This window comes from Manis pentadactyla, chromosome 3 (genome assembly GCF_030020395.1).
Source record: "Manis pentadactyla isolate mManPen7 chromosome 3, mManPen7.hap1, whole genome shotgun sequence".
Taxonomy (NCBI): Eukaryota; Metazoa; Chordata; class Mammalia; order Pholidota; family Manidae; genus Manis; species Manis pentadactyla.
Window position 1 is genome coordinate 130,664,588 of NC_080021.1, and position 22,143 is coordinate 130,686,730.

Sequence of the window (22,143 nt, forward strand, 5' to 3'; positions counted from 1 at the left end):
CAGATGTGGGGTGTTCAAAGGAACCCCCTGTCTCTGAAGCCGACATGAGAGAGGAAGAACACCCTGTTCTAAAGCCCACCTCTTTGTCCAAGACACCAAACATGGTTTTGTAAAAGAGCATTTGGCCAGGAGTCCAGGGACCTGGGCTCCCGCCCCCAGCTGGGATGGGAATCTGGAACATCCTCTCACATTTCTACACCTGGATGAGGTGCTGACTGTCACCTTCCCAACGTCAGGCTCAGAGGTCCCAGCATCTGCTGTGCAGCCATGCTCACCCCTGTCCTGGCACTGCACATCACCCACAGATGCACCTCGCGGTACCTTCCCTCTGCTCAGGGCACCTGGGTTTGCACATCTGGGCTCCACAGAAAGGGACCCTCCAGCAGAAGCGTTTGGCCAGGAGGCTGAAGCAGACCTGTGCCCAAAGTACAAGCAGGGGTGTGTTCCCTGTCACAGCAGAAGCAGCACCAGGTGCAAAAGGAGCTTGCAGATGGCGGGGGCTCGGCCTGGTGGTGGTCAGGGTGGGGACAGGGTGTGCGGGATGGAGTGAATCCACACCCAGGCTGAGCAGGCAACACAAGGCAAAACAGAAACCAAGACCAAGGTCCCTGAACAGCACCGGTGCAAAAGCCCTTACAGCAAATTAGCCAAGGACTGGTCACTGGTGCGCTTGTGACCAAAAAGCATCCATATTCTTGGTAATTTTCCCACCCACCTTTTTCCTGCATTATCTCTGAGCAGAGAGAAGTCCTTATGCACTTTTCTCTGTTGGCTTCTGGTTCAGCAGACTGATGTCACTACATTTCACATTCTCTGGTTTCCCTTAAGAACCCTGTTCTCTGATGCAGGGCCTGGCTCTCCCATCCCGATGAGCTGCTGCTGGGGGCTTGACTCGGTCCTGCAGGGGTGGACACAGCACCCGATTTCCCCTGCCCCTTCTTGCCTGGTACATGCTCAATAAAACATGCTGGGAAGAGCAAGTGAGCGGCAGAATGTCCGTGCTGACAGAACCAGCCAGACAGCAGGACAGACTCGATTTCGCCCAGAGCAAAGTGTGGGGGAGGCGTGTAAGGACCAGGAAAGTGTGCTGACCTTCCCGTGGGGCTGAGGGCAGCGTCTGGGGATCCATGGCACAGCAGCTGATCATGACACGGAACAATGACTCAGGAACAGAGGCCCTGCTCTGAGGGACTTTGAGGCAGTTGCTGGGTGTGGTGCTCGACCCAGAAAACTCCCCATAGCCTCACTCAGACCCTCAAGTCCTCCTTGGGAAGGGCTGCAACCTGCCCATGTGATCAAACACCTGGAAACCTGAAGCCATAGAGAATCAGAGCCTGAGACAGACTAATAAAACACATCAGAATACTACACAGCTCTTAAATGGAATATATAAAGCAATACAGACCAGTCTGCAAATACATTGCTAAAGTAAAAAAGAAAAACAGTGCAAGCAGAGCTTTGGGGTAGACGGCATGCTAACTGCCATGTGTACAAGACAAACAGGAGGGACACACACCAGTCTGAGGATCGCCAGGAGGGTAGGTGAAAGGCAGTAGCTGTCCTCAGAGAGGGGACCTGGGGATCTGGAGTAGGAAATAGTTTTCATTATATATGTTTTTGAATGCATTTTTATGTGCATATATCACTTAATTTTTTATGTGAAAAATTTCATTAATTTGTTCAGCACAAGTTTATTCACTATCTTCTGAAATGCCAATACTATGTAAGATCTGGGGGCTGCAAAGATGCAGAGACCACCTCTGCTCTTCCCCAGATGGAGGACACATCCCCTTCCGATGCAGGCATAAATGATATAAAGTCACACGCAAATTCCTATCCAATCTGTCACAGGCAGGACACCTGGGCAAAGCCTGGGGCCTCTGACATTCCCTCTCACTCACAGGTCAGGAGGGGTCACATGCCAGGGCTGCCTTTTAGCTGTGTTTTTAGGCACTTGTGGCCTCAGAGTGCCTCATATACCTGTTGCCAAGGTTTAGTTTTGACAATGAGTGAGTCTTAAGTCATGAAGCTCTGAATACCTACTGAACTTTTATTTTGTACAAAGTGAATCCTTTTAAAGGGATTTAGAATTGAAATTGGTTTTTGTCTGGTTTTATGTGTTGTTTTAGATTCAACATGTGTTAAAAATAATTCCTAGTCGAGTTTTTACCAACTCCCTAAAATTGAAAATGACTTTTTCTTGTCTCTGGTGCGCTTCCATATCAATTTCTTAATCCTACATAATTTTAAAGTAGCAACTACAGACCCTTACTATCTCACTGCCCTTCTAAGTTCATGAGCAGACATGCATGGTTGGTGTCCGGCATCGCAGTCATCCAGCCCACCCTGGCTTACCTCATCTGTGCTGCTTATTCTGGTGACTTATTACTATTTATATCCCTGACATTTGAGCCATGCATATTCCAAAGAGTAAAAAAGAAAAGAAAAGGAATTTAGAGGACAAAGTGTGTCTCTACAGAAAGGTGAAGGTGGCCAGGCCTGTCTACCTCACGATGCAGCCTTTTTCCTGAAGGGCAGCTGGCCTTGTTAGCAAGCTCTTCTTGCAAGTCAGGAAGGGAAGATGGGTCAGATGTAGGTATTTTTGCTACAGAGCTTTAATAACAAGAGTCTTCAATATAAGAAAATGTCTAAGGCCTGATACTTGTCATTGCAAGAAAACCAAGTGGCATCTTTCTCCACCATTCCAAACATGGCAGATGTTTTATGGCCTTTAAAGCTACCATGCTCTTTCTGCTCCAGCTGATGCTGAGGTGAACTTAGCGATTTTCAGGGACTCTGTCCTTACATACCCCCACGTCTGATGTGGGCCAACATGGATCACCTCTGAGAAACTCTGAACCCAGCAAAAATAAGCAGCAAGGGAGCCCGCTTGAATATTTAAGGTGTCCTGACCCACCCTTGCACCAGGAGGCATTTGTTCTCCAACCATGGAAACAAGCCTGAGTCTGGCCATCCTGCAGATAGCAGCCTGCCTGGCTTCTGCAGAAATTTGTTGTTGTTGTTTTTTAAGTACTTGTTCCAAACTTTTAAGAAATTGTAATATTTTGGGTAAAGTTTGCATTTCTAATGTTCTCTGAAAATAGGAAGCTGGGCAATTCAGCACCTGCGTTCCTCACAGAAGAGTGGGGTGTAAGGAGCATCTGCCTCTTCCCAGGTCCCCAGGGCCCCGTGGCCCTACACCACCGCTGCCCAGCCACATGGCCGGCAGCTCCCCTCCTGGGCAGCAGCTTACTGCTGTTGAACAGTTGGCCAGGGACAAGGGGTCATGCTTGTCCCTTGGAACAGAGTAAAACTAAAAGGATATTGTTCTGAACACATTTCATCTATGTGAGCCAGCCAATAATGAGAATCTTTTATACTTAGAAAAACCTGATTGTGGGTCACAGCATCCTATTTCATAATGGCAGAGAACCTCACCTCCCTGAGCTGGTCCTCTTGCTCCCTGTATGGCATGTATGCCATGAGAAACGTCATCGGCACAAACTTATAGATGTTCCGTCTGCTATCTGGCCAACCCTGACCAACTGTGAGGGAATTCCTCCCAGGGAAGCTCATGGCCATACTCTATTTTTTAAAAGGTAAGTGTTCCTGTCACCCATTGGAACTGTGCCAGCTTTCTCTCTGGTACCAAAGCATTCTTGATGAAAACAGGAGATCAGGAATGGCAAGAACAAAGCTGTAAGACAGTATCATGGGAGCTTTTCCCTAAAACACAGGTTACGAGAGGGTTGAGCTGGGAGCGGTCGCTCAGGGGTGCAAGGGAGAGGGGCATTGTCTGCAGAGATTTGTCAACAGTAAGAAAACTGACTACAGTTTGGTCTGGTTTCATTATGACCACGTGCCAGCAATCTTAACGGTAAAATTCTCCTCCCGTGCCCACTTCTGGAGTGTCTCTGCAGGCCCACAGCTTGGCACTAGACCTGTGTGTGTGTCCTGGGGAAAGCTGTGGGAATCAGGACTATCTGGACCGGGGAGGAGAATGTAGAGCCTACAAATGCCCTTTATGTGTTGGAAGAAGTAGCTCTGCCCCCTATGCTCCAGGAGGCAAGTTAGCACCAGTGAGTGGCGGCCATTTGTGCACAGCCTCAGAGCCTGCTAACAATGTGACTGTCCCATATGGTGTGAGGAGCAGAGGTCCCATCCCTGAGAGTCTTCAGACAGAGTCTGAGGGGCACCTACCGAGAACACAGCAGACACCCCAACTCCTCCACATGCAGGAGGGTGTGAGGCCGGACCACAGGGATGTGCAGACAGGCCTCAGGGGCACTGGCACTAACTAGATGACCCTCACAGTTCTTGCCTGTCCTCTTTCAGCAAGGGAAGCTGAATCTAACCTCTTGATTCTCACAGGAGGTAACACGCCCATCGTCTCATCATGAGGCCCTGGTTAGCAGGACCACGTCTCATCTGTCCTTGCCACGGGCTAATGCTTGGCATGTGGCTTTGCACAGGACACTCAGCCCACGTTTCTTGTGGAGCTGGACTCACCTGCTTTTCTCTGGGCAGAGTTCTACCAGGCCGTTGGGAAGCTGTGGCATGTACGGTACAGAACCATGAATCTGGATTTGGCAGGAAGGAATCCTGGAGCCCAAGACCTCCCTGTTCAAGGTGTGGAGGCTCCAGAGGGGTAGAAGGGGCCCCAACGCCTATTTTAGGTTGGGTCTAGAGTCCAGTGTGAGTGCCTGGGAGGCAGCGGGTCCAAACTGCAAAGTGTGGTCAGGGCATGCACAGTGCATGCTGGGTTGTGTGAATGAAGAAATGCAAAATTTCTCATCAGCATTCATACTAGTACAAGTTGAAATGAGAATGATTCATATATATTTGGATAAATAAAATACATTGTTAAAATTAGTCACATATTTCTTTTTACTTATTTTAATGTGGCTACTAGAAAACTCAAAATCACCCCTGTGGCTCACATTCTACGTCCTCTGGGCAGTGCTGGCCTAAACAGAACCCGTGTCTGCGTTTTTTTTCTCTGAGGTCCTCCGCAGAATGCTAGACTGTTTTAACACATGGTCATACTCTGATTTTAATTTTTTTCTTTAAGAAGATAAAATAATGGCACAGAACAGAGAAAAAGAAAACTGAAGGACAAAGGGTTTGCTCCTGTTTATAATCAGGGTGTTTTAAGTCCCAGACCTGTATTTATAAAAGTGTGGATGTGTCTGGGCTGAGTGTGTGTCACCCCAACATTCCTTCTCTGGCCTGGAGAAAATGGATCAGAAAGTTCACTGTATTTGTAATAGTTTTGTCTTCAGGAAACCAATGTTTCATTTTCCTGTTTGATTTCCCATAAGTTTCTATCATTCCTAACTGGACCAGAATCATCTGTAATGTAACTAAGAATTTAAAATGCGAGAGATCAGATAAATACACATTCCACAGAAAATGGAGTTGCTTTTGCAAAGCATAACAACACCCATGAAAGTATTTTAGCAACTGTTGCTATTATCTCAAACCATGGAAACTGTTACTGTTAAGGATTAAGTCTTTCTTTTTAAAAGGTCTATGTAAAGGCCCCTCCCAACCCCATACTCGAGAGGCTGTATGAGTTTCATCAGCAGTCATCGAAAAGCACTGGAAATGGACCTTTTTTCCCTGAAGATGCAAGTGACCTTAAAACACCAGTTTTCATCATGAGGTGTGAGTTTTTGCATGTTTGATTACCAATTTCTGGGATGGCCTTACTCACCAATTCTTACCTTTGTAATTTTCTGTTTGAGGCCCTAGAAGCTCTGCACATCTTGTTTCTTCCTCCTGTATTTCTAGATGAAATCGGCATTCTGGGTGAATGCTGTTCACCTGGTCAAGGTTTAAAAAAATAGAAATAACTAAAAATTCCACCATAAGAGGAAAGTCAAATAGAAATTCTGCAATACCCAAACTTCACAGTGCTAAACTGCTTCCAAACTAACACTCATTTAAAAACAAGCACCTTCTTGGAAATTCATCCCATGGTCTTGGCAAGGAAGAATTAATACTGTCAAAATGGCCATCCTGCCTAAGGCAACCTACAGATTCAGTGCAATCATATCAAAATACCAACAGCATTCTTCAATGAACTAGAGCAAATACTTCTAAAATTCATGTGGAACCACAAAAGACCTCGAATAGCCAAAGCAATTTTGCAAAGGAAGAATAACACTGGGGAGATTATGCTCCCCAGCTTCAAAGTCCACTACAAAGCCACAGTAATCAAGACGATTTGGTACTGGCACAAGAACAGACCCATAGACCAATGGAACAGACTAGAGAGCCCAGATATAAACCCAACCATATATGGTCAATTAATATATGATAAAGAAGCCGTGGATATACAATGGGGAAATGACAGCCTCTTCAACAGTGGTGTTGGCAAAACTGGACAGCTACATGCAAGAGAATGAAACTGGATTACTGCCTAACACCATACACAAAAGTAAACTCAAAGTAGATCAAAGAATTGAATGTAAGTCATGAAAACATAAAACTCTTAGAAGAAAACATAGACAAAAATCTCTTGAATATAAACATGAGCAACTTTTTCCTGAACGTATCTCCTCAGGCAAGGGAAACAAAAAATGAACCCATGGGACTACATCATGCTAAAAAGCTTCTGTACAGCAAAGGACACTATCAGCAGAACAAAAAGGCATCCTACAGTATGGGAGAATATATTTGTAAATGACATATCTGACAAGGGGTTAACATGACAAATATATAAAAAAACTCACATGCCTCAACACCCAAAAAGCAAATAACCTTATTAAAAAATGGGCAGAGGACATGAACAGACACTTCTACAAAGAAGAAATTCAGATAGCCACAGACACATGAAAAGATTCTCCACATTGCTAATTGCCAGGGAAATGCAAATTAAAACCACAATGAGATATCACCTCACACCAGTTAGGATGGCCAACATAGAAAAGACAAGGAGCAACAAATGCTGGTGAGGATGCAGAGAAAGGGGAACCCTCCTTCACTGCTGGTGGGAATGTCAATCAGTTCAGCCATTGTGGAAAGCAGTATGGAGGTTCCTCAAAAAACTCAAAATAGAAATACCATTTGACCCAGGTATTCCACTCCTAGGAATTTACCCTAAGAATGCAGGATCCCAGTTTCAAAAAGACATATGCACCCCTATGTTTATCACAGCACTATTTACAATAGCCAAGAAATGGAAGCAACCTAAGTGTCCATCAGTAGATGAATGGGTAATGAAGAGGTGGTACATATACACAATGGAATATTATTGAGCCATAAGAAGATACAAATCCTACCAATTGCAACAACACAGATGGAGCTAGAGGGTATTATGCTCAGTGAAATAAGCCAGGTGGAGAAAGACAAGTACCAAATGATTTCACTCATCTGTGGAGTATAAGAACAAAGTAAAAACTGAAGAAACAAAACAGCAGCAGTCACAGAACCCAAGAATGGACTAACAGTTACCAAAGGGAAAGGGACCAGGGAGGATGGGTGGTGGGAAGGGAGGGATAAGGGGGGAAAAGGGCGCATTATGATTAGCAGACATAATGTAGCAGGGTGGGATATGTGGAAGGCAGTATAGCACAGAGAGGACAAGTAGTGACTCCATAGCATCTTACTAGGCTGATGGACAGTGACTGTAATGGGGTATGTGGGGGGGACTTGATAATGGGGGGAGTCTAGTAACCATAATGTTGTTCAAGTAATTATATATTAACGATACCAAAAAAAAAAAACAAGCACCTTCCTATCTGGCATGGTTATTATTATTTCTTTAAGCTGCACTATTTACTTCATAAAGGAATTTTAAAACAAATATAAAACCTAACAGAATATGTGGTTTTTTTTCCTGTGCAGGAAAACAGCATACTAATGTAATACACTGTATGTTGTTGGTACTAATTCGGGGGCAATGGGGTACTTTAATCCAATAATCTTTCAATACTCCAGTCATCGGTTTCACAGCCCTTGGTTTAAGCAAGCACACGGGCACCCATAAGACCAGTCTTGCCGACTGAGCCCTCCGCACAGACGCCAGCACCCTTCCTGTGAGGTGCCTCTGCATCGAGCGGAACATGTCTCAATAGGATAACTGATTTTAGGGGCTGCGGATCACATCTGAAGCTCAACTTTAGAGTCTGGTGTGAAGTTTTTCAAAAAGATTAGTTGGTAGAAGGGGAAAGAAATTGTGGGAGCTACATCACTCCCACTTCCACTGAAAGAGGAGGGTGGTTTTAATACGTATTTATCATAGATTGTAGATGTGATACCATAATATTATCTATCAATTTGGCAAAAGACAAAATGACATGATTCAGTCTTAGCAGATGATATTGTCTGATCCTTATTTTTACAAAAATCTAGTGTTCTTCTTATTTATGACCCCCCCCAACGCGTACACTGTTGGCTAGAGCTGTGTGCCGTCCCCCCACCCACATTTCTGAAGAAAATTTTACTTTTACTAAAGAGAATTGTACTCTTGGGTATATGATGGCCATGTGTGTTTACTTATCCTACCATTGAAACAGGTCAATTAGAATTCTAACGAGGAAAAAATTTCTTAGTGGAAGTAAGGCCGAAAATGAATGTTGGATACTTTTGCCACATTTGCCCTCATTAAAAAAAAAAAAGACCCCACGTTTGTTTCTTTCCCCTAAGATCTACATGGCGCAGCACCATTTGCAGAGACTCCTGCTTTCAAGCATTCACTGTGGCTTACGCTTCAGAACTGGGGAAATTATATTGATTTAAAGAGAAAGATATATTCTTGTTACAGGATTAAAAATCCCTGGCATTCTTGAAATAGGCATAATGATGACTTATTTGGGGGACATCTTCCACATTAAAGCAGCATTAACCGTAATAATCCCTGGTACTTTTAACAAACTAGCTCTCCGAAGCGCTAACTCCAGTACCAAGGTTCTCGCCCGCACAGCCTTCGTTCCGGAGGGAGGAAACGCCTCCGTGCGCGGCAAGGGAGTCGGTAGGTTCCCGCCCTCCCGAAAACCGGGGCGTCCCCGCCGTCGGGGCTTCCCTAGGCAGCGCCTCGCGGGGCTTCACCCGCCGGACGGGAGGCGGCCTGGGCGGCAGGCTGCGAGTGCGCGGGCCGAGGCCTCCCGTCCACGGGAGGAAGCAAGAGGCGGGCTAACGGGGGACAGCGGCCTTCAAACAGAAGTAGAATTCTCGGAGTTAAGAATTATCTGCCGACGCCCTCGTTTAACAGGCGTCTGCTGAGTGCTCCTTGTCCTCGATGCTCTTGAATAAGGAAAACGAGAATCAGGGCAGAGTATTTCCCAAACTTTCCGAGGCTGCTCGCATCCCCGTCTGACGCGCAGTAGAACAAACAACAGCCGGTACCGGCCCCCGGGGGTCGGGGGAGAAGCGCCGCCCGAGACAACCTCCCCCGCCCGCCCCAGGCCGCGCGCGCCCAGGAACCCGCTCGCCTCGCGGGGCGTCGGGAGGAGACACGACCGGTTTCTGGCGAACTCGGGGCCGCGGAGGCGGAAAGGCCAGCGCACCTACCCGCCGAGGCCCGGGCCGCTCCGCGTGCGGCTCTCCGTTCTGCTGCGAGCGTCCCAGCTCTTCGGTGGCCCGACCCCGCCGCCCGCCCGCGGGAGGGAAGCGCAACGGGAGGGAAGCGCAACCCGCGCGAGCGCCGCGCTCTCTGGGGAGGGAGACGGGGCTCGGGGCGCGGGGACGGCGCGGGACGCAGGGCGCACTCACGGTAGCGAGCAGCCAGCCGCAGCAGGTCAGGAGCCCGAAGGGCAGCAGCGCTGGCGCCCTCATCCCCGCTCTGCGGGCGCGGACACCCACCGGGCTCGGGTACGCGCCCCGAATTCGGACCCGCACCGAGGTCCGGCGGTCCCAGCACCGCGCGCGCCCAGCAGCTGCTGCCGAGCCGCCCGAGCGCCAAGCCGGGTACGGGATCCCGCTCCGCCCCCGCGCCCCGCGTCCCCGCCCCGCGCTCCCTCCCCATCCTCCCTCCTCCCGCCCTTCCCGGGGCTCCCCTCTTAGCCGCCCCGCTCCCGACGCTCACCGTCCTCTCTCCCCACCCTCCTCTCGTCCCCCCATTCTCCCCACCCCCTCGTCTCCCCCTCTCCCACCTCCCCACCTCCCCGCCCTCCCCGCGTCCCCGTTATCCTCCCGGCCCTCCTCTCCATTCTCCCCCGGTGCCCATCCTCTCCGCGCCTCCCTCTTAGCCGCCCTGTTCCCCGTCTCTGCAGCCGGGAGAGCGGTGAGTGGGTGCGCACCTGCGGGCCGACGGCGTGCAGTGGATCGCCCCCGGGGAGACCCTCTCTGGGAACAGGGAGACCGGGCTCCGAGCTGGGTTTGCATCTACGCGTGCCCGTGTTAAATCAAAAGCTAAAGGCGCCCAAGAAAGTCACAAGAACCCCAGTTAGGGTGAGTGGGTAGTCTTTGACGCCGGCGGACTGGGTTGGGGCAACTGAAAATTAACGAGAAAATTGGAGTGCATTCGGAGAAAACAGGAGGGCAGACCCAGCTGGGCGGGTCTTGAATCCTGCCGCGGAAGCCCGGGAGGGCGTCCCTCCCCTGCCCCAGGGCTGCCAGGGGGCCCTGGGGCATCCACAGGCCGGACGAGACCGGCGCTTCTGGAGCTTGGAGTCACTTTCAACATCCGGAAGGATTAGTTCAGCAAGAGAGCTAGTTGTTATCCAGCAAAGAAAGCACTAGAAACGGAAAATAAAACAGATAATGTATGCTATGTTTTTCACTTTTTATTTTGAAAATAATTTCAAACTTACACAGAAGTTAGAACAAGAAGAGTAAAGAACACCCCTTTAGCCTTTATTTAGGTTCAGCTTTTAAAGTTTTACATTATTGGCTTTATCATTTTTGTCCTCTCTGAACCTGCTCTCCAAATATGTCCAACAAAATATTTCTGTTATCTACCTATCATGTAGCATCTGTCATATCTATACATCATCTATGATCTATATTTATCATCTGTCATCTATCTGTATCATCTATTATATCTAACATGTATCAATATTATCATCTATGTATCTAGTATATTTATCATCTATCAACCGTCTATCTAGATCTATATCTATCGGTATCTACCAATGTCTATCTGTCTGTGTACCAATATCTATCTATCCCTGTCTGTTGCCCATCACCCATCTTTCTAGCCAGTAGGGAACAGTATTAGACAGAGCACCTGATGCTCTAGGTCTGCAGCTTGGGATCTGAAAGCTCATTGACTCTGGGTCCAATTTGGCAACATTTCTTTGACTCACTATTTGACCTTGAACAAGCCAATGAACTTCTTTGAGTTACTTGTCCATTTGTAATGAGCATAAGGATAAAGATACCTGCCCTCCCACCTCAGAGGGTGGTGGTAACAGTCGGTTATTAATGCAAATGTAGATGCTTTGCTGAAGGTCCACCCTCTAAGCATGATGCATCATGTGCAAGGCAAGTCCCAGGTCTCTTTCCCTGTAGATGCTCACAGTACAGCAGGTGGGGGCAAATGGCATGGAGGAGTAGGTGCGATAATGACAAGATGCAGCACAAAGGAGCAAGAGGAGTTGACCTCTCCTGGGAGGAGCTTGGAGGAGTGAACCTATAAATGGGACTGGAGAATGATTAAAGTGGAGAGGGGTGATCTCAATCACAGGGAGCATGGTGGACAGAAGCACCAAGGAACCATGAATGTGCTGAGCACATCAGGGAAATCAAGGCATATGGCCAGTTCAGGAAGTCTGAGCACCTGACAGATAATCTTGACCCAACAGAAAGCTAAGTCAGTATTGTCCAAGAGTCAAATTCACTAGTGCAGAATGGCACACAGGACAAAAGATTATGTGTATTCTGGACACACTGTTAAAACTGATGAGACAAAGTTGCTATTAACTAACATCAGAAGTTTACTGTCTCCACTGCTTTGTCTTTTCCACAGTGTAATAGAGTTGGGATCATACACTATGTAGCCTTTCAGATTGATTTATTTCAGGTAGCATTAAGTGTTCAAAGTTCCTTCATGTTATTTCATGGTTTGAGAGCTCATTTCTTTTTAGTGCTGAATAACATTCCATTATCTGGATGGACCACAGTTTGTTTATCCATTTATGTACTGAAGGACATCCTGGTTGCTTCCAAGATTGAGCAATTATGAATAAACTGCTGTAAACATTCATGAGCAGGCTTTTGTGTGGAAGTTCAACTATATACCTAGGGCTGTACTTGCTGTTCCCTGCAGTAAGAGTATTAGCTTTGTAAGAAATTGCCAAACTCTTCCAAAGTGGCTGCAGCATTTGTATTCCCACCAGCAGGGAATGAGAGTTCTTGTTTGCTCCACAACCCTGCCAGCATCTGGAGCTGTCAGTGCCCCAGAGGTTTGACATTCTTCAGGGTAGGTAGTGGGATCTCATTGTTTTAATTGCATTTTCCTGAAGACTTGATGAGGGGCATCTTTTCATATGCTTATTTTCCATCTGTTTATCTTGTTTGGTATCTGTTCAGATATTTTGCCAATTAAAATCTTAATTCTTAAGAATTTTTTATACGTTTTGGATTCTAGTCCCTTATCAGATAGGTGATTTGCAAATACTTTCTCCCAGTCTGTCGCTTGTCTTCTCATTTTATCAACAGTGTCTTTCACAGAACAGTTTTTAGTTTTATTAAAGTCCTACTTACCAATTTTTTCTTTCTTGGATTGTGTTTTTGGTGTTTCATCTGAAAACTCATCACCAAACCCTAGGTCATCTAGATATTCTCCTATGTTATCTTCCAGGGGTTTTATGGTCTTGCATTTTATATTTAGGTCTATGATCCATTTTAATTTAATTTTTTTGTGTCAGGTGTAAGGTCTGTGTCTAGATTCACTTTTTTGTATGCAGGTGTCCAGTTATCCCAGCAAGATTTGCTGAAAAGCCTATCCTTTCTTCATGAATTGCTTTTGCTCCTTTGTCAAATGTTAGTTGACTACGTTTGTGTGGATCTATTTCTGGGCTCTATTCTACCTCACTGATGTATTTGTCTATTCTTTTGTCAATACCACACTGTCTTGATTTCTGTAGCTTTATAGTAAGTTTTGAAGTGTGGTAGTGTTGGTCCTCTGACTTGCTCCTTCTTCAGTATTGTGTTGACTCTTCTGGATCTTTTGCCTATTCGTACAAATGTTAAAATTACTTTGTCCATATCCACAAAATAACTTTCTAGAATTTTGAGTGGGATTGTATCAAATCAATAGATTAATTAGGGAAGAACTGATATCTTGACAATATGGAGTCTTCCTATCCATGAACATAGAACATTTATCTGGTTCTCTTTTGATTTAATTCATCAGAGTTTTGTAGTTTTCCTCATAAAGATATTGTACATATTTTGTATCATATCAGGTTTTTTGAAAGACATTCTTTAATATAAATGGTACTTTGTGTTTTTAAATCAAAATTCCAATTGTTAATGACTGGTACATAAGAAAGCAGTTGACTTTGTATTAACCTTGTAATTGTAATATACAACTGAGTTGCATATTAGCCTTGTATCCTGCAACTCTGCTGTAAACATTGATTGGTTTCAGCAGGTTTTATGTTGTTTATTCTTTAGGATTTTCTACATAGACAATGATGTAATTTGTGAACAGAGAGAACAGAGAGAGGTTTATTTCTTCATTCCCAATTCACATACTTTTTATTTCCTTTTCTTGTCTTTTATTGTGTTAGCTGAACCTCCAATATATTGTTGAATAGGAGTGCTGAAAGAGGATCTCCTTGCCTTCCTAATTTTAGCAGGGAAGCTATAGTTTTTTTTCCTCTAGTTGTTCTTTATTAGATTGAGAAAGTTCCTCTTAATTCTTAATTTGTTGAGTTTTTGTCGTGAATACATGTTGGATTTTGCCAAATGCTTTTTCTGTATTTTCTTTATATGATTGTTTGAGTTTTCTTCTTTAACTTTTTGATGTGAGATTAATATCAATTGACTTTCAAATGTTGAACCAGGTTTGCAAACCTGAAATAAATCCCACTTATTTGTGGTGTGTAATTCTCTTTATACATTGGATTTGACTTGCTAATATTTTGTTGAGTATTTTTACATCTGGGTTTATGATAGATGTTGGTCTGTAGTTTTCTTTGCTTACAGTGTCTTTGTCTAGTTTTGGTGTTAGGATAATGCTGGCCTCATAGAATGATTTAGGAGTGTTTTCTCTACTTGTCTTTCTTGGAAGAGATTGTAGAGAATTTACATTATTTCTTCCTTAAATATTAGGTAGAATTTGCCAGTGAACCCATTTGGGCCTGGTGCTTTCTGTTTTGGAAGGTTATTAATTTTTTATTCAATTTCTTTAATAGATACAGGCCTATTCAGATTATCCAGTTCTCTTCATGTTAGTTTTGGTAAATTGTATCTTTTGAGAAATTGATTCATGTCATTGAAGTTATCAAATTTGTGGGCATAGAAGTTTTCACAATATCCTTTATTACCTCCTTAATGTCCATGGGAGCAGTAGTGATGGACCTACTTTTGTTTCTGATATTGACAATTTGTGCAGTTTCTATTTTAGACTTACTTAACTGGCCTATAAGTTTATCAACTTTATTATCTGTGCAAATAACCATATTTTGGTTTCATTGTTTTTCTCTATTGATTTCCTATTTTCCATTTCATTGATTTTTGCTCCTATTTTTATACTTATTTTCTTGTGCTTACTTTGGATTTCATTTTATGTCCAGGTCTGACAATTTCAACATCTCTGCCACATCTGAGCCTGGTTCTGATGTTTGCTTTGCCTCTTCAAGCTGTGATTTTTATATTTCAGCATACCTTATAATTTTTTGTTGAAAATCAGACATGGGTAAAAGGAACTGAGGCAAGCAGGTCTTTAATATTAGTTTTTATGTTTATCAGCTAGGAGTTAGGCAGTGTTTGCTGTAGATATGAGAGACTAAAATCTCCTCTGGTGTCTTTGTGTTTTTCTCCTCCGTTGTCTTTCTGATGGGCTTCACTACAGACTCCTCTTGAATAACGTCTGAGATGTGCAGTTCTTCCAGGGTATGCCCTGTTGTTATGCAGCATCTGTCCGTGTGGTGGTGGTGAGCTGTGGGGATCCACAGTTCCATGATGAGGTTTTTTGTGAAGCCTGTGCTTCTGGACTGTGAATATCACCAGTGCTCTTAGTTTACGAGCTTAGGTATGGGATGGATGGAGGGGGTTGGAGTTGGGTATTTCCCTTCCCCCAGGTCGGTTAGGCCCTGGTTAACTAGTTTCCACTAAGGCAGGCCTTGTTAAGAAAAGAGCACACTGGAGTATTTAAAAATGGTCCCTGTGCTGGAAGCACAAGGGGCGTTTCCTCTCTTTTTCACTGTGAGAACCTGGTCCACTCTTGGAGGTAAAAGTCATAAAAGTGAGACTCCCTCAGGATGAGGTCCCCCTGGAGTTTTTGACTCTCAATTTTTTCCACAATGAACCTCCATCAGTTAATCAATTATAGCTTAGGTTTTCCTGCCTCACTCCTAGTTCACACAAAGGTTTCTGCTTCCATAAGTTGTGATTCTCTGCATCAGCCTATCTGTCTCTCCAATTTTGGGGGAAGTGGTTTGCCCTCTGACCCCAATTCTCTGATGAATCTAAGACAAGTTTTTGATTTTCAGTTTGTTCAGCTTTTTCTTGTTTGAAGACAGGAGACCGATGACTTCCAAGTTACTCACATGCTGAATTAGAAATTGGAAGTCTTTTTAAAAGGTACAAGCCAGAGGTGGAGTGGAATGTAGCATAATATTTTTGTAAATGTACTGAATTACTTCTTGAAATATATTCCAAGTAAAAATCAAATGGACTCCAACATTTACACGATATTTGGTTAAGTTCAGGGAGAACAGATCAGCTGATAAACTGATCAGCAGATGAGTTGAGGAATTGATGATGAGGTTTTCAGTACTTTTTTAAAACTAGGAAAGCCTGGGTAGTTAGAATTTTAATATTTCACATGGCAGGCTGACTTTACAGAGCTAATAAATCCAAACCAAGAGGCTGAAGGTCAGCAGCTTGGACAGCAGAGTGACCTCGACTTAGTCAAGCCTTTCGTATCTGCTTCACTCACTCCGTTAGGTCTAGAATCCTTAGAACTGGTGCGGATGGTGCATTATTTCCAGAAAAAGAAAAAGAAATCATAGCAAACCTTTCAACATACCTTCTAACTCTATTTGGCTTCCGCAACCCACACTCTGCAATCTTGTGCTGCATTCTTCTTGTCTCCTGATATAAATTATCCCTAAATGGTGTGGTTACTGCCTCAAAGCGGCTGCCTGCTCACATCCCAGGAGACGCTAATTGTTGCTTTAAGTTCAGACAGTGTGCACCAGCCGAGCCCAGAGCTCAGAAGGCCCTCCATTTCTGCTCAGTCTCTCCTATGTCATGTTCAAACAAAGCAGTTTCTTCACAGTAAACTGGAATTTGCCAGTGCTTGATCTCTTCCTCTCAAAAACCTTACAAATGGCATTTAGTGTTCCAGTCGCCTCAGTCACACACATTTATGTGCCACAGGACCAGGCAGCCAGCAAGGAGTTAATGCTCTTTCTGCCTGGGAGTTGGGCCTGGGGAAAAGGCAAACCTTTCAGATGCATGATGTCCTCACAGGTGAGACCTCCCTCAGCACTGGCTTCCTCATCCCCCCGCCTCAAGGTCCCTGGGAGACCACGCTCTGATTCCTGCTGGCTGCCACAATTACAAACCGACTGAGCCAAGGGGAGTGCAAAACATGCCTCAGACCAGCAGCTCTCTGTCTCAGTGGTGCTGTCCCTCCTACCCCAGGGGTATGGAATGGGCTGAATGGCTTTGGAGCAGGGGATGAAACCTCACTGAAGAGCCCAGGTGGGCTGGCAGCTGCAGCCAACTCCCGGACAGCACGCTCTCTGTGCATCTTGAGTGTGCCAGTGTGTATCCCCAGGACAGTCGTGACTCTCCAAGCAGCAGGGTGCCACATCTCACTTCTACCCTAGATTTTTCCTCCTGTGTGACTGGCTGGTTGCAGCTTCTTAGAAGGCTATGTTAAAGGACTCAGAGGCCAAGCCACAGACAGCACTGAATCACCCATTTCTGCTGCTCAAGAAGATGGGAGAGGCAGCAGGTGTGCCCAGACTGTCCCTGGGGTACCTTCGGGTCCAGCTCCTCAGTCCCAGGAGGGGGACTTCATATGGCTTCAAGTCTCTGGAGGCCGTGACGGCTCCACCCTGCAGAGAGCACTGACCCTCTGTGCTGGCCTCTTCCAGGCCACCTCCCTCCCAACTCCAGCCAACTTGGGAGGCATAACAGCTCATGTTTATTGCCAGGCACTTTCCAAGAACAGTTTGCTGGATCCTATGGATGCTGTCAAGTGAATGTCACTGCCTTCCTGTTTTGATGGCAAGGACACTGGAAAGGGAGTAAGGGTCTGAGATAGCAGGTGGCAGCTCCTGACATGGCCCTGACTCGGCCCCAAGGTCCGTTTGAGCTGTAAGTGCCACAGCGTGCTCCCTTCTTCTCATGCTGGCACCCTTTTCTGGGTCGAAAGGCAGGACCTGGCCACTAACTGAGCTTCTGATCTCACAGGCTTCCTGTGAGGGCCTGAGAGCCGCCCGTTTTCAGCATGAGAAGCAATGTGAGAACTCTGACCTGAGAGTCCATGCAGAGGTGGGCCGCAGCGCTCTGCTCCCCACCCGGCTGAGCTCCACGATGTGAGCTCCTGCCATGGTTTGAGCCATTGTGGGCGTGCAGCCTGGGCCTCTGACCATGCAACCTGAGCTGAGACTGGGCAGCTACACTAGAGACAGCATGTGAGAAGTGCACCCGGAGGGGGGCCACACATGCAGCAGCTGAGCCAGGCTGCAGAGTCACACAGGGGCCTCTTCAGCTCACGACCCACCCGAAAGGCAGTAAGGTCTGTGAAGTCAGCGATCGTGTCTTGCCCCCTGCGGCATTCTGCCCTGGCACCAGCAGCTGACGCCTCCCGAACCTGTGTGTGTTGCGGCCCCTTGCTGCTGTGTAACGACTATCACAAAACTCAGTGGCTTTAAACAGTCGTTCCAATTCGCACGGGGCCCTGGGGTGCAGGAACACAGCAGCACGGGCGGTCCTCGGGTGCCTGGCTCTTCTGGTGGCGGAGGTGACTTTCATGTATGCGCGGCTCCCCGCGGCCCTGAGCCTCCCAGCCGGTTGGCCGTCGGTCTCGGAAGGCCGGGCCCGGGCCCGGGGCGTGCACGCTGCTGGCTCCAGGCAGGCCGGGGCTGCGCCGCGCCTCGTGCTTGTGGCCGAGTGGGCCCAGGATGAAGGGGTGAGAAGCAGGCCTGCCTCCGATGGGCAACGGCAAGGCGGCATCGCTGGGAGAACGGGAGGCGGGGGGAGTCTCTCAGAAGGCGGAAGGCGCCCTCCGCCTCGGTGAGCAAGGGGCGGGGGCGCGGTGCCGCTGTTCCCCGCGGAGCCTGGACTGTCAGGGGCGCGGGGTCTGTGCCCAGGCTGCTCGGGCCGCGTCAGCCCCTCGTCGCCGCGCACGGGGTCTTCCTTGCTCCATCCCTTATGTGCGACCGACACGTGCAGCAGGCGCCGTGGCCATGAGCCGCCGTGGCCGTGAGCCGCCGTGAGCCGTTGGCGGGCGGCAGCTGGCCGCTGAGGTCCCGGGACCGGCGAGGTCTCGGGCAAGGCCACGCGGGGGCTGGAAGCAGAGGCACCGGGCGCCGCAGGCCGAGTACCACGGGCGGTTCTCAGGCCCTCGCAGGCTGGACTCTGCGGCCCTTCCGGCACAGGAAGCCTACTGCGGTGGGTCAGCACCCCAAGCATTTTCAGGGCAACTTTCTTGAGTAACGAAATGTATTTAAAGATATTTTAACTAGTTTTAAAAAATGCAGTGTGCTTCTACATACATATTTTGGGGGGACTACCTGTGTGTCAGGCATATCACATAATACCATTTTATTTGGAATTAAAAACAGGTGTTCTTAAGGGACTCCCCAAAGAGGATACCCAAATGGCATATAAAAATAAGATCAATATACTTATTTATTGTTATTTATCAGGGAAATGTCCTACATACTCAAGGGGTGATTAAAATTTAGAAGACTGCCTTTACCCATCTTGGAAAGATATGGAGCAACCAGAACTCACATTATTTGCTGGTAGAATATAAAGTATAAACCGGTAAAGACCTTTGGAAAAGCATTTGGCATTAGCTGCTAACAACTAAATATGGGTCTGCCTTGACCCAGTCATTCCACACCCAGGATAAAGGGGTGTGTGCGTCCACCGTGCCACATGCAAGAATATGCTGAGCAGCCTTTCTAAAGGTGGCCAAACCTCACAACCACCTAAATATCCTGGTAACCTGTGCTGCTGTGCACTGGGAATCTCTCGGCAATGAAGGAAACAAACTGTGCAGACACAGGCATGTCGCAGATGTGGTGAAGTCTGGGAACAGAGAATTAACCAGGAAGGCAGGGGTGGGAACAGTATTACCTCAGGGAGGTGGGTGTGTGAGTGAACTTCACTGGGCTATACACTTCAGATTTTCACTTTATGTACATAATTTTCCCCAGTTTTCAGCATCAGTTTTTGTTGCCCAGTAAATAGTTTCATGACACAGAAGCAGATAACTGTGCCCCAGATCTATTTGGAAAAAGACCAAGAACTCTTGACATTTAACTTTTTGGATCATTCTTAGCCAGTTGGTGGATTTTCTTTTCTATTTTGGACATTTCACATGACTTCAAAGGCCGGCAAAAATGCCCAAGACTGAAAGCCGGTCTGAAGCTCTCTCCCTGAAGAGGAGGTGCTGCCGGTTCAGCCCCTCACGTCCAGCTCCAGCGGCCGACATCGCGGCTTTCTTTCTGTGTTGATGTGACCGCCACTAAGCTCTGGGTTATTCCCCAGGGCAGTGTGGGGAAGGCCAGGATGAGAGGGGCTGTGACTCGGCAGCTCGCGGACAGTGGGGGCTCAGTCCTGCCCTGCATCTCTGGGCCGGCACAGAACGTGCCTCAGAATGGTCCAGCCCACCGTCCTCCAGCAGTGCCCTTGGTGCCCTGGGGACAGCGACCCCCCATCGGTATATCAGTCCAAGGGGCCCCTTGGACGTGCCTGGGGCTGCCACATCTCGGAGAGGCAGATGCTTCAGGCACAAGGTGGGCATGGCAGCATTTCCTGGGCTCCATGTGTTCTGGGCATCAGAACTGTTTCTACATACATTTGGAAATAAAAATAGACTCCTTTTCCTTAAAAACATTTTTCTTGGTCACAGATTTGGTGTTTAAAATGAAAAGGAAGTGGAGATGACTCCTCGGGTATTTCAGGCCCTGTCTCCTCACTCCTGATGTGAAGCAGTAAGAGACTTTCATCCACATGCAACCCCTTCTTACGTGTCTCTTTTGCTGAGGGTAGTCAGCCTCTTCGCCCCCACTGGGCCTCCCTCCAGCTCAAAGTCCCTGCTGCTTCACACAAAGCGGGGGCCCTGTGAAGACTCAATAAAGACCTTCCTGTAAGCCCAAGTTGTATTTATTTTCAGTACAGAGAGACATTTTGAAAAACTAAAAATTTTTTCTCTATTTGCTCTTTCAGCCAAAGTGGTCCATGCACCACACGCATGCTGGCCTAGGGCAGGTCCGCCTTGCAGCCTCTGGCAGGAGGGCCAAGGACAGAGGGCCCGGAGGCACAAGCAACGGCTCTGGAATTCTCGCCTCTCAGGCAGACACCCAGAGGCGCTTGGTGGCTGGGAACCGTGCAGGGACACAGCTGTTGGCTGTGGGAGAGCTCCTGTTGTCAGTTCCCCGGATGGCATTGTCACATCCTGGGATAAACTTGGAGGAACCTATGAAGCTGCATGTCATCTACTAAATGAAACTGGGGATCTGACACTGAGCCTGGATTGTGTTTTTCTGGTCGTGGAGATGGATTTACACTATGCCAAATATGCTCCCTCACTCTGCCCTCCTTATGGCATTAGTTGTAACTTGGGTTGTCATTGTGAGTCACTTATAAAGGTTTTTCTCAGGGAGACGATGACCCACAGGTCTAAAACACATGGAAGTTCTTGGGTTTGTGTCGCTTTGGCAACGGAGTACAGTTTTGACCCAGAGTGTAAACCTGGGTTTCTCCCAACACTGCCCCATCACCTTGCAGAAGCTTCTTCACCCTCAGAAGGCAGAAGGGGTCCTCAGCTGCAAAATGAGGGTAATAATAATCTCATGACACAGGTTACTGTGAGGATTAAACGAGACGAAACACATGGATAATTCAGAACAGCTGCAGGCACGGAGGGAGCAGGTGGTGCTGGCTGCCCTGGTGCGGCGCCGCTCCTGCTGACGGTGTCACCCTGTCTCCTCTGAAAGGCTTTCTGTCCCTACCTGCTGTCCCACAGCTGCCCAAGGTCTTCCACATGGAAAAGTGACCCTTTTCCACACAAAATTTATTAATGTCAAGGTTATTCCACAACTATAATAAAAACTGGAAGTTGGAAATGAAAGATACCTCGGTCTTTCCTTAGGGCGTTTTGGGCACCCTGCTGCTGGCAACCTAACAGCCTGTAACCATGCAGGCTGATAGCCTGTCACCCTTCAGTTAACACCTCTTGTAGCTTTATTTGTCATAGCATTATCATGGCGCTATTTACTTAGGGTCAACTAAGGGAAAATGTAGGACAATTTTATATTCAAAATGGTTTCTGAAGCATCTCCGCATCCTCACAGGTTAGATGTAAAAGACCTGAAAGGATACTTCACAAAAGTAGATATACAAATGGAAAGAAGCTCAAATCATTATTCACCAAGGAAATGCAAATTAAAGCCACTATGAGATGCATGTCTACACATCAAACTGGCAAAAATTAAAAGACCAACCATACCAAATATTTTGAGGATGTGGAGGAACCCTCATCCCCTCTGATGGGAATAGAAAGCAGTTTGGCAGTTTCTTAAAAGTAAACATACTCCTGCTATACAACCTACTCATTCTACTCCTGGATATTTAACCTAAAGAAATAAGAATTTATATCCACAAAAAGACTTGTACATGAATGTTCACAGCAGATTTTTGTAACAGCCCCAATCTGGTATCAACACAAAGGCCCATAAATGTGTGAATGGATAGGTAAACGGTGGCACTGCCACACAGTGGGCTACTTCCCACCAATAAAAATTTTACCCACCAATGAATTACCGAAGGATGCTA

General features: G+C 46.9%; 1 protein-coding gene across 5 annotated transcripts in view; it reads right to left on the bottom strand.

Annotated features, from left to right (window-relative positions):
• Positions 1 to 9,907, bottom strand: part of LOC118919314 (vasoactive intestinal polypeptide receptor 2-like) — a 71,658-nt gene extending 61,751 nt beyond the window's left edge. For 3 of the 5 annotated variants that reach the window (XM_057498449.1, XM_057498448.1, XM_057498447.1), the window contains exons 1-2: positions 9,718 to 9,907; positions 5,727 to 5,826 (exon numbers count right to left, since the gene is read on the bottom strand). In XM_057498449.1, coding sequence (XP_057354432.1) covers positions 5,727 to 5,826; positions 9,718 to 9,780 — 163 coding nt within the window. In that variant the 5' untranslated portion in view covers positions 9,781 to 9,907. Of the gene's footprint in view, positions 1 to 5,716; positions 5,827 to 9,717 lie in introns of those variants that run through there. The other 2 variants (XM_057498450.1, XM_057498453.1) reach the window with 2 other exon arrangements.
• Positions 9,908 to 22,143: the final 12,236 nt, after the last annotated feature.